This window comes from Herpailurus yagouaroundi, unplaced genomic scaffold (genome assembly GCF_014898765.1).
Source record: "Herpailurus yagouaroundi ecotype Mexico unplaced genomic scaffold, PumYag 203, whole genome shotgun sequence".
NCBI classification, from domain to species: domain Eukaryota; kingdom Metazoa; phylum Chordata; class Mammalia; order Carnivora; family Felidae; genus Herpailurus; species Herpailurus yagouaroundi.
This window is the reverse complement of record NW_024412434.1, coordinates 27,572,132-27,588,169: the sequence shown is the minus strand read 5'-3', so window position 1 is coordinate 27,588,169 and position 16,038 is coordinate 27,572,132. Positions and strand designations below refer to the sequence as shown.

At 44.8% G+C, this 16,038-nt stretch overlaps 1 protein-coding gene across 1 annotated transcript in view; it reads right to left on the bottom strand.

Moving 5' to 3' along the window:
• ITIH5 (inter-alpha-trypsin inhibitor heavy chain 5) overlaps nucleotides 1-16,038 on the bottom strand; it is an 81,576-nt gene that overhangs the window by 43,247 nt on the left and 22,291 nt on the right. The window contains exons 3-5 of the mRNA XM_040451495.1: nucleotides 14,598-14,761; nucleotides 13,538-13,639; nucleotides 9,052-9,302 (exon numbers count right to left, since the gene is read on the bottom strand). Coding sequence (XP_040307429.1) covers nucleotides 9,052-9,302; nucleotides 13,538-13,639; nucleotides 14,598-14,761 — 517 coding nt within the window. The remainder of the gene's footprint in view (nucleotides 1-9,051; nucleotides 9,303-13,537; nucleotides 13,640-14,597; nucleotides 14,762-16,038) is intronic.

The window sequence follows — 16,038 nt, the reverse complement described above, 5'->3', positions numbered from 1 at the left end:
GAAGGAAGAAGGAAGAAGGAAGAAGAAGGAAGAAGGAAGAAGGAAGAGAGAGAGAGTGAGGCGTCCCCGAGAAGAGCAGACTGGTCACCAATGTCAAGTGAAAGAGAGAAGGCTACCTCTTAGGTCTCTCTGAGCCATCCTGCTCACAGCTGGCCAGTGTCAGAACAAACAAGAGAACACGGTTCTCATATCAGCATTAAATACAAAACAAAACCAAACAAAACCAACTATGGAGCCAAATGATTCATACCTGAATCATTGCTACGCTGAACAATGCTGGAAACCCTCACATAACAACCAGATTATTATTTCCTGGCAAGTGTACACAGCCCAAACAGGGCCATTCCCTTCCAGCTGCAGAAGAGACTAGATCCCGGGGAAGAACACGGAGAGCAGGGCAGCTGGAACCAGGGGTGAACCATCAGTCACGACGCAGTGACTGGGTTAGCAAATAAACACACGGGATTCCCAGTTAAATCTGAATCGCAGATAAACAAAAGGTATTTTAGTGTAAGTATGTCCCAGAGATGGCACGGGACATACTTGTCTACCTGAAACTCAAATTTAACTGAGCATCCTAGCTTTTCTCTGGGAACCCAGGAAGAGGAGAACAGCCGTGTATTTGCAACCAGTCTTCTGGAACCAAATTCTTTCCCCTAATCCCCACCCATGCACAGAAAATAAGAGCTGCGCCTAAATTCTGGCAAAATTACCCAACTTAAACCAAGAAGGTGTTGAAAACCTAGCGGCACGTTCACTGCCAACAGTTCTTTGTTCCTGAGTTCACTGAGCAGATACTTCCTGAGCACCTGCTCCACGGCAGGCACCACGCTGGGTGCCTAGAATACAATCCTAAGAGAGCCTGTGCAGCAGAAGACAGAGTCCTGAGGTTAACAGACCAAACAGAGAAAAAGATAAATGGGATTTTTTGACAGATTCAATCAACCCCTTATTGGGTGTTTACTGATCTACAAGACCCTGTGCGAGTCTCCGGTCGGAGGTCACTCGATCTTGCAGGACGTAACCTCAAAGCCTGCTGTGGGCCAACCTCCCGCCCACACCCACACAAGAGGTGATGAGGCTCGTTTCAAGTGGTTCTCTTCTTTCTAACTAAGTCTCCCGGTTCTTAGGCTTATTTGAGGGTCAAAACTTTATCGGATGCTTCTCACGTGGGAGGACGGGATTAAGAAGCAGGCTGCCCGGAAGCGGAGTTCCACTGAGCCCTACCATCTGTCTTCCGGGACACAGAAAGGGTGCACAGCCAAACGCTGGAGGGCACAGCAGACCCTGATGCCCAGGACACTGGGGCGAGGTAGGATTCTAACAGGTAAAGTCAACCAAACATAGAATGAACCTTTCTGAAGTGCACGATTCACTGGCGTTTGGTACATTTACAATGTACTACCCAGTTCCAAAACGCTTTCATCATCCCCAAAGAAGCTCTGTAACCACTAAAGCAGTCACTCTCCCTCCGTCCCTTCCTCCCCAGACCCTGGCAATCATCAACACGCCTTCTGTCTCTCTGGATTTATCTATTCTGGATGTTTCATATAAGTGGAATCATATGGCACATGACCTTTTGAGTCTGGCTTCTTTCACTTGGCATAATGTTGTCAAGGTTCATCCATGTTGTATTTTATCCCTTACATGGCTGAACAATATCCCATTGTATGGCCATAACCGGATGCCGACCATCCATTCACCTATTGATGGACATTTGGATTGTTCGCACCTTTTTGCTACTGTGAATAGCGGTGCTATTCACATACAAGTATTTGAATACTAGTTCTCAATTCTTTCGTATATACATCTCGAGAAACTGCTAGATCTTAAGGTAATCCTGTTTAACTTTCTGACGAACAATCGAATAGCTTTCCACAATGGTTACACCATTAACATTCCCACCTGCAATGCACAAGGATCTCCACATCTCTGCCAAAAGTTGTTTTCCATTTTTGTTTCTTTGTATTATTACAGCCATCCTAATGGGAGTGAAGTGCTATTTCATTGTGGTTTTGATTTGCATTTCACTAACGACTAATGGTCGTGAATGTCTTTTCATGTGCTTCTTGGACATCTACATGTCTGCTTTGGAGAAATGTCTATTCAAAACATTTGCCCATATCTAAATTGGGCTGTTTATCTCCTTTTATTTTTTTTTTTTTAATTTTTTTTTTCAACGTTTATTTATTTTTGGGACAGAGAGAGACAGAGCATGAACGGGGGAGGGGCAGAGAGAGAGGGAGACACAGAATCGGAAACAGGCTCCAGGCTCTGAGCCATCAGCCCAGAGCCTGACGTGGGGCTCGAACTCACGGACCGCGAGATCGTGACCTGGCTGAAGTCGGACGCTTAACCGACTGCGCCACCCAGGCGCCCCTGTTTATCTCCTTTTAATTGAGTGGTAAGAATTCTTTACATATTCTGGACACTGGATGCTCAGACACATGATTTGCAAATATTTTCCCCCATTCCGTAGGTTGTCTTTTCAGAACGTACTTTCACAGCACAACCCTGGTACTCTAGCTTTCTTCTGTGCTCTTGAGTATGGAGCCCCAATGATGATGAACCAGATACTGGAAGAAAATGAAGATAGTTATGTTGGTCTCTTAGCTCCTGAAACTAAAATTTCCTTTTAATGTCAGATTAGGGTGACATCACATGAGTCCGTCAGTTTTGGCAAAGATGAGGAGTTGGGATTACTTAGGAACTCCAGCTGGGAGGCTTGGAAACAGAGTCAGCAGCCCACGATCCCAGTTTTAGGGAACAAAGAGGTAGGAATTACGCCAAATAACACTTGAAAACAAGCTTTCACCCCTAGTGACTCTAATTTAACTGGCATGGCTTAATAGATCTACAAAAGCTCCCGGTTGATCCTAACACGCAGCACAACCTGATGTTCGGGACCCACTGGGCCAGGAAAGGAGCTGTGGGAGACAGGAAGGCTGAAGGTGGACACACTTCGAAAGGTAGGAGCCTCTGCTCTCACTGTGGTGTGGGGAAGAGTGGGGAAGAGCAGGAGAGGTCTAGGAAGCCACAGTAGGAATCAAGGAAAGGAGAGAAGCTCTTTTGACTCCCCCCCCCACCCCTGCCCGCCAAAGCACTGAATGATCACGTTTGTCTTTTCCAAGAGAAGATGGGCTACCCAGTTTAATAAGCTCAAGACTATCCTAGAAAGACTGCACCAACCCATTGGCTTGTTGCTACTTTTCCATTTCCAGCTATGTTGATGAGCAGAAGAAACTGCTTATGGAAAGAGGTTATTTTCCACCAACTGTGTGAGTAATCCTATGTTGGCCTGTACCCAACAGTAAAAACATGTTAGTGGAACTGAGGGACGATGCACATTTTAGTAAGGGTCAAAAGTCAGAGTGTGCTGAGGGTCCCCTGAAAGTACAAGAACAATCTTACTTATTTTCAAAGGTGTTTCTGTAGGTCAAGATCTCGACCAAGCGAATGTCCCTAAAGTCTGCGAGTAAGTTCAAAGTAAGGGTTCCTAACATTTGCAGAGCATCAAAATCACCTGGGCTGCTTCTGAAAGTACAGCTGTCTGAAGACACACAGCACGTAGATTAGCGGCTGCCTGGGGCTGGGGCGGAAACAGGGAGTGACTGCAGATACGTGGATCTTTCTGGGCGAAAGAAGTGTTCTAAAATTGGACGGTGGTGATGGTTGCACAACCCTGCAAAAACTAAAAATCTACGAGTCGTACATGTACAATGACCAAATTTTATGCTATATAAACTAAAACCTCGATGAGACTGCTTGTTAAAAAAGTAAACAAGATAAAGGGGAACCCATGGAAGTCACAGAACCAGACCCATTCCGTGGTAGAAACATACGCAGCCTCATTCTTTAGCTTTACAACTAAACGAACACGTTAAAAGCACTCCTATGTTGTTTGGCTTCTCGTATAAATTTGTAAAGCTACCACACCCAGAAATCCAGCCACCTAGGGCTCACCCTGGTAAATTCTGATTCAGGTGCTTAAGGCAGGGCTCAGTCATCTCTATGTTTTTTGGGTTTTTTTAACCTCTCCAGGTGATTAAAGGGTAGAGCCAGGTTTGAGGGTCATTGATGTAAAGCAAACGGGAATAAAACAGGCAAGCTACCCTATTTCTCACTTTGTTTATCTCATTCTGTTTTACTCCCCACTATCAGGGATCTTATCATAAATAAAAATTTTCTGCAAAAAAAAAAAATTGGAATCATGGAAAGGGCAGTAATTTAGGTGTCATGGGACAATAGGAAGTTTGGGTTTAACACAGAAAGTGAAATAACCAGCCTCGAACAAGCCACATACACAGAATATCCATCTTGGCGTGTGCCTTTGGAACATCACACATCCCATCATGCTCCAGGAGAAGTCTCAGTTTCAAAGACTCTTTCCCACTGAGCTCATAAACCATCAAAATATTTTAGGGGAGGAGAAACTGCGGGTGGGAGGCATAAGAGAGGAAGTCTTGTCTTTCACTGTAAACCAATTTATAATCTTTTAGACTTTGAACCACATACAGGAGTTCACTCTACTTTAATAATCCAGTAAGTATGATGCCTTGGCTTCCAAATTACATCTCACAAGATTCGTTTTTACACTGAGAAGGAACACTAGCTATGGGCCCAATCCTGACATACCTGATATATGAGACAATGAAACCGAGGCCAAGATAGGTTGTACTGCTTTGAGCCTTTCTTTTTCTTCTTACATAACTGGGGAGCCATCTGGAATTTGAGCTCAGACCCTCAGTATTTTGCCATTTCTATTTACTAAGGAGGCAGTACAGTTCAGAGGGCAAGGGCATGAAGTTGGGAGTCAGCTCTATGCCTAGAGATTCTGTTTCTAACAGTAATTAAATATGAGTCCTTGTTCGAATTATAAACTCTGTAAGCCTTTTTCAGAAATAAAATGGGATAAAAAATACAACACAAGAGGGTTGTTGTGAAGGTTGAATGAGATAGCGCACGCAAGTGCTGAGTCTAGGATCAAGCACGCAGTCATCCCAATCCAGAAGTGTATCCCCAAGGATGCAAACGGGTCCAGTGGTCACAGATTTGCTTTGAGAAATTCCAGAAGTCTGATCTCTTCACGGCAGCCAGATCTATCAGAGGAATGTACTGGCTCGGGTCCACATTCACACAGTTACAGCTCATGTTCTGGGGCAAGCCCAATTCTAGTTTGATCTCTACCCTGGATTTCTTTGGGTAACACGCAATAAGGTCCACACAAATATCACAACATCCTGTGCATTTCCATGTCGGGGCCGCCATTTTGCAGGGACAGTAACAGTAACAGCTGAGCTCGGAAGGATGGGAACGAGGAGCCAAAAGGGAACTGGTCCACTGCACCTGGCTTGGATACGTGCTTGTGAAATCTCCATGCTTTGGAAGGCAAAATATCCGCTTTGGTACAAAAAGCTAGGAAAACAACTTTCTTAAAAATAAACAGGTCCCAAGAGATCAATGGTCTGGAAAAACTCCTCTGAGGTTCTCACAGGCCCAGAATATAAACAGTAAGCAACTTTCTTGACTAACAATCCTAATCCATATGGCCTCCACAGATAACACATGCATGCCACAATTCACACACTAAAGAGTCACAGCGGTTCTGGAAATTCGGCAAAGTGCACACATTTCATTACCGCAGCAGGACTACCCCAGCATCTCCAACGAGCCCCTCCACATGGTGGCTCCGCCCTCTCTGAGACCCCAGCAACTCCTAAAGAATTTTCCTTTGGGGCGCCTGGGTGGCGCAGTCGGTTAAGCGTCCGACTTCAACCAGGTCACGATCTCACGGTCCGTGAGTTCGAGCCCCGCGTCGGGCTCTGGGCTGATGGCTCGGAGCCTGGAGCCTGTTTCCGATTCTGTGTCTCCCTCTCTCTCTGCCCCTCCCCCGTTCATGCTCTGTCTCTCTCTGTCCCAAAAATAAATAAACGTTGAAAAAAAAAAAAAAAAAAAAGAATTTTCCTTCTCCTGAAAACATACCTCCTTCACACAGCAGTACACAGGAGAATTTCCCTATAAGTTATGATTAGGAAAAAATGAAATTTTAAAACATTCTTTACTAGCTTCGGTATATATTCGTTCTTCTTTCCTCACTGGCAAGCACTTCATTAGCTATCTACAGTTTAAAAGGCATTGAGTTAAATACCATAAGGAGACAAAGTAATCAGACACAGGACTGCCTTCCAAAACACTTGTGAGCTAACAGGGGATGTGAGATCTGCACAGAAAAAAGTAAATATAAGGTGATGACGATGATAATAATAATAATGCTTCATTATTAAGCCCTTACTAGGGGCCATGCGCATCACATGCACAAACCCTTCCCAATGACCCTATGAAATAGTTACTGTCCCCGCTCTGCAGATGTGCAAGCTGAGTCTCACAGGGCCTAGGTAATTTTGTTCAAGGTTCTAGTTAACAGCCGAACTGAAATCAACTGTTACCAACACACATGGCGGCCAGTATGACCTAAGAATGGCGAATTATATATCCTACCATTTCTGCAGGTCAGAAACCTCGACGGTTATTTTTTCCAATGAGATCTAGATCGAGAGTGTCAAAATCCGGGCTGGGAATGAACACGTAACAAAAGACCCCCAGGGAACCGGGACATACTCCAGTCTTCGAGACGAAACTACTTGTCTGTGGACCGTCATGAACCGAACTGCAGGCCGGGAGAGGAAAGCAATGTTCCGTACAGCGAGCTCTTGAGCACACCAGCTCCGGGTCCTGACCGTCTTCACGTTCTGTTACATGACAACCTTCTTCTCTTCCCCTTGTCAAATCGCGTCCCTACTTTCCTTCCAAGCTCATTCCTACGTATTCTTGCCACAGTTGCCTTCTTGGGATCCTCTGGACTCTCCCTGCAGCTACACGGGCACAGTTCAGATTCTGCATATTCACTGACTGGTCAGCATTTTCCGGGCCTCAACGTCACAAATACTGAAATCTAGAGATTCCCAGCCCTGTGCAGCTTTCTGGCACATCTGCCTCGTTATCTGACTTGACACAAAGGCTTACTGGTCTGCTTACGGCACAGCCCAACACCGGTGAACATTTAGGGGCTCCTGGGTGGTTCCGTCGGTTAAGCATTCACCTCTTGGTTTCGGCTCAGGTCACGATCTCAACGGTTTGTGGGATGGAGCCCCACATCAGGCGCTGCGCTCACAGCATGGAGCCTGCTTGGGATTCTCTCTCTCTCCACCCCCCTCTCGCCCCCTCCCTGGTTCACGTGTGCACAGATGCACATGCGTTCTCTGTCTCTCTCTCTCTCTCTTTCTTTCTCAAAAACATTTAAGACAAAAAGAGGTATAATGGGGTGCCTGGGTGGCTCAGTCGGTTAAGTGTCCGACTTCAGCTCAGGTCATGATCTCACGGTTCATGGGTTCGAGTCCCACATCAGGCTCTGTGCTGACAGCTCAGAGCCCGGAGCCTGCTTCGGATTCTGTGTCCCCCTCTCTCTCTGCCCCTCCCCTACTCACACTCTGTCTCTCTCTCTCTCTCTCTCTCTCTCAGAAGTAAATAAACATTCAAAAAATTTAAATAAAAATAAATACATAAGTAAAAATAAAACAAAAAGTGGTATAAGAAAAACAAGTGAACATTTACATATAAACTCTCAGCTGAAATTACTGTAATTAAAGTTATATTATACTGAATTTATCATTATCATTTCAACAAACAGGGTGCTATTTTAAAAATCAGATTTTGAGAAAAACCTAAACTAAGAAGTCCAGGTTATGAACCAAAATGCCCATGCCCTCAATCAAATGTATAGTACAGAGTTTCCACTACTTAATTTTAGAAAGAGTCTCACACGTTGTTGAGACGTTTATGTTAGTGTTATATGTTTAATGTTTCAAAAATGGATTTTTAGAAAAATAACCATGGAATCCCTCATCCTCTAGTATAAAATGATTACTTTATATAACTTTCTAGCCTTTTGTCCACTTCACATTTAACATAATTTTTAAATTATAATTAGTTAAAAATTAATTTTAATTAATGTTTATTTATTTTTGAGAGACAGAGAGCATGAGCTGGGGAGGAGCAGAGAGAAGGAAACACAGAATCTGAAGCAGGCTCCAGGCTCTGAGCTGTCAGCACAGAGCCTGATGTGGGGCTCGAACTCACAAACTGTGAGACCATGACCTGAGCCAAAGTTGGACACTCAGCTGACTGAAGTACCCAGGCGTCCCTCATTTAACATTATAGAATGTGTACAAATGCGTCTTTTTCCCCCCAATCACATGCTGAATTGTTTTCATAACCATATTTTACTAATCACGTTTGTATGGTTGAATATTTAGGATGATAGAACATTTTTGCTACTACAAATGTTATCAAACAGGGTTATGCAAAGGGACCCCTGGGTGGCTCATCAGTTAAGCGACTGACTTCAGCTCAGGTCATGATCTCATGGTTCGTGGGTTCAAACCCCACGTCGGGCTCTGTGCTGACAGCTCAGAGCCTGGAGCCTGCTTCGGATTCTGTGTCTCCCTCTCTCTCTGCCCCTCTCCCGCTCATGCTCTGTCTCTCTCTCAAAAATAAATAAATGTTAAAAAATAAGGAAAATAAACAGGGTTATGCATGTAACATCCCCAATATTTTAGATGCTTCACTTGGGTTAGATGCCCAGAAGTGAGGATTACTGTATCAAATGATTTAAACTTAAGTCTCCTGATAGAACCCTGGTTTAGGAAAAAAAAAAAAAAATACTCTACAAGAGGGCGCCTGGGTGGCTCAATCGGTTAAGTGTCTGACTCCTGATTTGGGCTCAGGTCACGATTTTGTGATCGGGCTCTGCACTGACAGCACAAAGCCTACTTGGGATTTTCTTCTCTCCCTCTCTCTCTGACCCTCCCCTGCTTGCACACACGCTCTCTCTCTTTCTCCCAAAACAAATAAATTAAAAAACCCATACAGGGCATTGCCTTTGCTTCGCTGTCTTTCAGATTCCCACAAACTCTCAGAGCCTTTGTTGAAGGGGAGCTGTTTTATAGGCTTCTGTAAAGCCAACACCCTCCCCAAGCCAGCAACCACACTCACCTTCCCCCCTCACGCTGCCCTTCTGCCTACTGTGCTGTAACCGCAGCACCTCCAGCGATGTGATGCCGGACCTCTCCAGAACATTCACTTCCACCGTCAGCCTCCCCACCAGCTGCTGGGGCCGCACGCTAATAACGTGCTCATACTTCCCCAGCCGCCTCTGCAAGAGTTCTTCGTAACTGAGGAGGAAGGCAGCTTTGTCCTTGCTGGGAATCACGACAGAGGCTCTGAACGTTTCAGTCCCCTTTTCCCTGTCAGAAAGAGAAAAAGGAAAACCTGTTTCCCTCAAGTCCCTTCAGGGCACTGGCCACTGTCCCAAGAGAGTCCTTGGGAAGAAAAACGATACGTTAGTTTTGGGAGGGGAAGCCAAAGGCCTGAACTAGAGGAAGGCTACAAAGGATCAAGGAATACTGAAGAGACAATTCCAGACTGCTGAATGTCCTCACCTCTCCCCAAGTCACGCCCAAGGGGCAGACAGGAAAGGGCATTTTGAAATAGGTGGCCTGCTGGAAAGCACAGCTTTGGGGTCAAGATGTGAACTGCATCCTTCTCTTTACAGGAATGGCCAAACAAGCCTGACATCTGATGTGACTTTAAAATGCCTAATATAGGGGCGCCTGGGTGGCGCAGTCGGTTAAGCGTCCGACTTCAGCCAGGTCACGATCTCGCGGTCCGTGAGTTCGAGCCCCATGTCGGGCTCTGGGCTGATGGCTCGGAGCCTGGAGCCTGTTTCCGATTCTGTGTCTCCCTCTCTCTCTCTGCCCCTCTCCCGTTCATGCTCTGGTCTCTCTCTGTCCCAAAAATAAATAAACGTTGAAAAAAAAAATGAAAAAAAAAATAATAAAATAAAATAAAATAAAATAAAATAAAATAAAATGCCTAACATATTAGGTTTTTACACTTGGTAAAGTTTGGTGGATGTGGCCAGGGGTAAGGGTAAAGAATAAGGGATTACAAAGCATATAAAAATACAAACCATTCCAAATGTTTTCAGTGCTTGCAGTGAAGGTTCTCTGATTCAAGATGGCAGACTGACCATAAATGGGATCGGATTAAACCAAACGAGTAAGAGTGGCAGGGGCAACCATTAGAGGGTACAACCCTTCAAACATTTCTGGAAGGTGGGAAATTGAGCAGAACAAGAACTCTACAGCTCAGTCTACGTGGGAAGAGGCTGCAGCAAAGGACCAAGATGCAAACCATCCACAGAATGTCAGAGAGATGGCAGGCTCTGGCTCAGCACAAGCTGGGAGTGAGAAGGGGGCCAAATACGGAAGGAGACCTCCAAATCCATGTGTGAATGAGTGACTAAGGTGAAAGGCTTCCTACACTTCTCTTTCCCAGAACTAAAAATGGACATACATACTAAGATGGAAAAGCTTCACTGACAGTTGGGAAGAATGGCTGAAGAAAGACGGACACCTAAGCCCATTACCGTAAAATCTCCAAACATCCAGTAGAGAAGACACAGAAAAGGAATCAGGTATTAGAGCACATTAGATGCATCACCAGCAATGATGATTGTTATAAGATGCTGGGATGATGAAGTATTCTGAACCTTCAATTCCATGTACAGTCAAAATGTTAATCAAGGTCTCAGAAAGTTTGTCTCTCACATACCCATCCTGAGGAAGTTATTTCAGAATATACTCCAGCAAAGTAAAAGTGAGAAAGAAAGAGGAAGACATGGAAGACCAGGAGAAATAAGACCAACCCAGAAGAAAATGAAAAGAAATCCCAGGGCAAACATTGCCCACAAGGCTGCAAAGCAATGACAGTATTCCTTGGACCTGGAAACACCATTCCTCCACGACTGACAGCTCTGAAATCAAGATGTGCCTCCCAATCCGCGATGCCTTCCAAATGCTGTTGGCAATAACGTGGATGTCATCGCTTGTCACAGCTGTTCATTTAGTCACCATTTCAAATGACTTATGTGTCTTGCTAGATGTTAATAATGACAAAATTGAGTTGTACCTCATAAGAAAAAGAAAGACAATTAAAAACTCCAGGAAAAACAAAAATGCATATGTTGTGATCCAACTAAACTGTGGCATGATTATGAACAATTTATGAATGGTAACAAAAGATATTCCCCATAAAATTCTTCTGATAAAGACCACTTGGGACCCACCTACAGTCCAACAAAACTAGGTTTTAATAAACTGCTGCAGTAAGGGAGACTATATATCAAAGGCATCAAGGAGAATTTTGCCAAAGGAGAACACAGGGCAATACTGTAAGACTGGGGGGAAAGGGGAGTGTAGATAGTGTTTGGAGCATTTGGAGGCTTAAAGAACAGCAGGCTGTGTGTAAAGTGGTTAATATCAGACTGGACTAAGAAGCAAACTTGAGGTTCTCTGTCCTTAGGAACTATAAAGCTAAGATAAACGTGGACTTTTGTGTCTAATAATGCCTTATCTGAAGCTTATACCTCAGCTGCTTTTTGTATCAAAGTAAACCCATGATTCACATCTTCCAGGCAAGAGTGAGATGTTCCGTTCTCGCTAATAGGACTTCCAGCACCAAAGTTTCTGACAGTCTATGATTTTAGAGATCAAGCTTTCTCAAAACTACGTCTTTTTATTAACGAACAATAACAGGTTCACGTGTTCACACCAACCTATCTAGAGACCGAGATCAGTTTTCTTCAGAGGGAACAGATCACTTTTCTTCAAACAGGCTGGTAGAGAGGGAACCAGAATCTGAGTATACCCAGAGGCTCTGCAGTTAATGCCATTTATGTAATCATTAAAAATCAAATGCTAGTTATTGGCTTTCAGTGGTTAGATTCAAGTTATAAACCAAACAAAGAAAATAAATTTCATTAAAGATCAGAATTTACATGTTGGTAACACTGACAGTGCAAAAGTAAATGATCAAGTAGAAAAAGGTGGACACTGGAAATGGGAAAGAAAAGGTACGGTTTCACTGAAGGACAGGGACTATTACCACTGAAGATAGCGTACGGCTAGTCTAGGATGGCATAACACTGCTTACACTGATGGAAGAAGAAGAGGGAAGAAAAGAATCTAAATATGTGGCCCACAGAGGGAGGATGGCCGTGTTGTACACGTGCCACACTCCTTCAGAGCAGAAAATCAACAGATGAGGTCTCATTTTTTTTTTTTTATAATTTTAGGGAAGTGGTATATCAATGTTTATTTATTTTTGGGACAGAGAGAGACAGAGCATGAACGGGGGAGAGGCAGAGAGAGGGAGACACAGAATCGGAAACAGGCTCCAGGCTCTGAGCCGTCAGCCCAGAGCCCGACGCGGGGCTCGAACTCACGGACCGCGAGATCGTGACCTGGCTGAAGTCGGACGCTTAACCGACCGCGCCACCCAGGCGCCCCATGAGGTCTCATTTTTAACATCGCTCATCATCAGGGAAATACCAGTCAAAACCACAATGAGATACCACCTCACACCTGTCAGAATGGCTAACATAAACAACTCAGGCAACAACAGATGTTGGCGAGGATGCGGAGAAAGGGGAACCCTGTTGTACTGTTGGTGGGAATGCAAACTGGTGCAGCCACTTTGGAAAACGGTATGGAGGTTCCGCAAAAAATTAAAAATCGAACTACCCTATGACCCAGCAACTGCACTTGTAGCTATTTATCCAAAGGATACAAAAATGCTGATTCAAAGGGGCACATATACACCAATGTTTACAGCAGTGCTATCAACAACAGCCAAATTATGGAAAGAGCCCAAATGTCCACTGATTGACAAACGGACAAAGAAGATGTGGTATATATATATTATACACACACACACACACACACACACACACACACACAGTGGAATACTACTCAGTGATGACAAACAATGAAATCTTGCCATTTGCAACAATGTGGATGGTTATGCTAAGTGAAATAAGTCAGTCAGAGAAAGACAGATATCCTACGACTTCACTCATATGTGGGATTTGAGAAATAAAACGGGTGAACATATGGGAAGGGGAGGAAAAATAAGATAAAAACAGAGAGGGAGACAAACCAGAAGAGACTCTCCAACACAGAGAACTGAGGATTGATGGAGGGGTGGTGGGTGGGGGAATGGGCATTAAGGAGGACACTTGTTGGGATGAGCACTGGGTGTCCTATGTAAGAGATGAGTCGCTGGGTTTTACTCCTGAAGCCAAGACTACACTGGATGTTAACTAACTTGAATTTTTTTTAAAAAAGGAAATTTTTAAAAAACAAGACTACCGTAAGTTTTAGAGTTAGGGAGGTCACTACAAAGAAACTACAGAAGTATTAGAAGTGGATGTTTCTAGGAAGTGAGACCCGGAGAGCAGTGGTGGTAAAATGTTCCTTTTTATTATAAACCCCTTTTCTGCTATGTTGTTAGCTATATATATTTATTTATGATAAAAATAAAAAGCACGTAAGTACTGAAGGAAGGGAAGGGACAAGATGGGCAGGCAAAGGAGAAGATGTGGCCCCTTGCTGAAATGGAGTTTTTAAGCGGCACTTACCCGTCGTCTTCTGAGGTTTTATTCCTTTTCTCTTTGACTTTATCACCAGTTTTCTTTTCTCTCTCTCTAATTTCTCCCTGATACACCTTGTCTCCGATGAGCCTGAAACACAAGAGACGGCCCTGCTACCGCCCTCCAGTTCCAAGTCAAATTCAAACATGGATCTCATAACCATGACATCCCCAGAAAATATTTTTATGTGACTCTCAGATATGCAGAAAGAACGCATTCCAGGCCGGGGCTCTACCTTGAATCATTCATTTCATTCTGGGGCAATTTCCAACAGGTCGAAATAGGCAGGTCTGGCCCATGGTGCCTCTGGGATTCTCCAGGAGGACATCAGACTAATTTCCACGAAGATTCACCAGCCTGAATCTTACCCAGGCCCCAAACTAAACCCCCAAACCTACTCTACTTTGCATGTCTTTACCCCTTAGCTCAGAAGAAAAGAAGAAATACGGTTTATGTCACATACCATAGGGTTCACACTGCCTCATTGTTCAGATCTCAACTTAAACATCGCCTCTTGTAGGCCACCTCCCTGATTTCTCCCTGCCTAGACAAGCCCCTCTCCATCCTTCCTGTCGTCCCTAAGCACTCGCTACGGTCTAAAATTGTCTCATTCACTGATTGGTTTCCTTATTACTTCTCCCAAGGCAATTTCTGCAGCCGAACAACACTGCCTTTTTCTCAGAAATCTACTGATCGCTTTGAAGAGTTCCTGGCCCAGAGTGGGCACCCGTTTGTTGGAGGGAAGGAGAGAAAGACAGAGGAATGGGGAAATGGAAGCAGGGAAGAAGACAGGAACAGAATGAAAAAAGGGATCATGGGAGGGAAGGGGGAAGAAAGGGTGGAAGGGAGAGAGAAAGGGGAGAATGAAGGTAGGGAAGGAGAGAGAGGAGGGAGTCAACCTTCTGAGCCGTATACATCTGCTGGGATAAATTCTCACGCCAGAAGGCTGTGGACCCCACATCCTGGCAGACTCACCCTGGCCGCTGCCACCAACACACACACACACACACCCCTCCATCTCAGCGTCTCCGATCAGAGTATCGCTTACATAGTGAAGTTGGTGATGAACGCCGCAGCCGGAACCTGCATCTGAAACTCAATCTCCTGGTCCTCAGAAGCTCTATTCAGCATTCTGCAGGAGACCGTGGTGAAGGCGTAACGGGAAATGATGGTGGACTTCACCGAGAATTCTGTCATTAAGGGCTTGGTTTTCTGTTGGAAGGGAAACACGCAGTGTTTTCAGTGCCGTGTGAAAGTGCGAGAAATACTCTCCAATTGAGGAGGCTGTGGCGTGTGATTCCCTTCTCCTTTCCTTGTCTTGTCCTGACTTTCCCACTCACAAAGTAACCGTGGTTGAACAACCAGTTGGTGACACGGAAGACGCTTTTAACCTAACTTGAAGAAGTGAACACGGGGCGCCTGGTGGCTCAGTCGGTTAAGCGTCCGACTTCAGCTCAGGTCATGATCTCGCCGTTTGTGAGTTCGAGCCCCGCGTCGGGCTCTGGGCTGACAGCTCGGAGCCTGGATCCTGCTTTGGATTCTGTGTCTCCCTCTCCCTCTGCCCCTCCCCTGCTCACGCTCTGACTCTCTCTGTCTTTCAATAATAAACAAATGTTAAAAAAATAAAAAAAAAAGAAGTGAACACAGTTAGGATTTCCAATTTAACAGAGAATATACATGGCTTAACTAGTCCAAAAAGTAGTGGAATTTCAGAAATGAAGTATATACTGTTATCCACTTTTAGATCACATTGACAGGATCATGAAGTGATGAAAACATCAGAGGCTACCTAAAAAAATTCTCATATTTTCAAGTTAAATTCAATATCCTGCTTTCCTCCTGAGATGACAATCACACGACTGCAAAGTGGGAATCGACACCGAGCTCAAGAAAGTATTGGGGGAATGAGAACCCAGAAAAAGGAAAGTGTAGGCTAATTAAATTTGTCCCCAAAGTCTCTGATGAGAGCTCTCGCTACACGGAGATTGAAAAGCTGGTTAAACTTTTCGGTGTATTTCTAGCCTTCCCAGCAGCGCTCCATCTGACCACAGCTGGAGCTGAAGAGGTTAAGGAAACATGAATGGGGAAAGTCGGCCGGTGGCAGAGTGGTTCTCTAACTCCAAGAACTGGCTGCGCAACTCCCAGGCATGTTATGGACTCCGTGTTTGAGTCTCCCCCAACCACCCCCACCCTGCAGATTCATGTGGTGAAGCCCTACCCCCCAATATGATGGTACTTGGGGATGTGGCCTTTGGGTGTGATTTGGTTAGATGAGGTCACGAGGATCTTCACGATGGGGTTAGCCACGGGAGGGTCCGCTCTCACTCTCCACGGGTACACCAAGAAAAGACTGTGTGAATGAGAACGTGGCCGCCTACGAGCGAGGAAGAGAGTCCTCCCCAGGAAATGAACCCTGACAGATACCGATCTTAGACTTTCCAGCCTCCAGAACAGCGAGAAAATAAATTTCTGTTGTTTAACACCAGTCT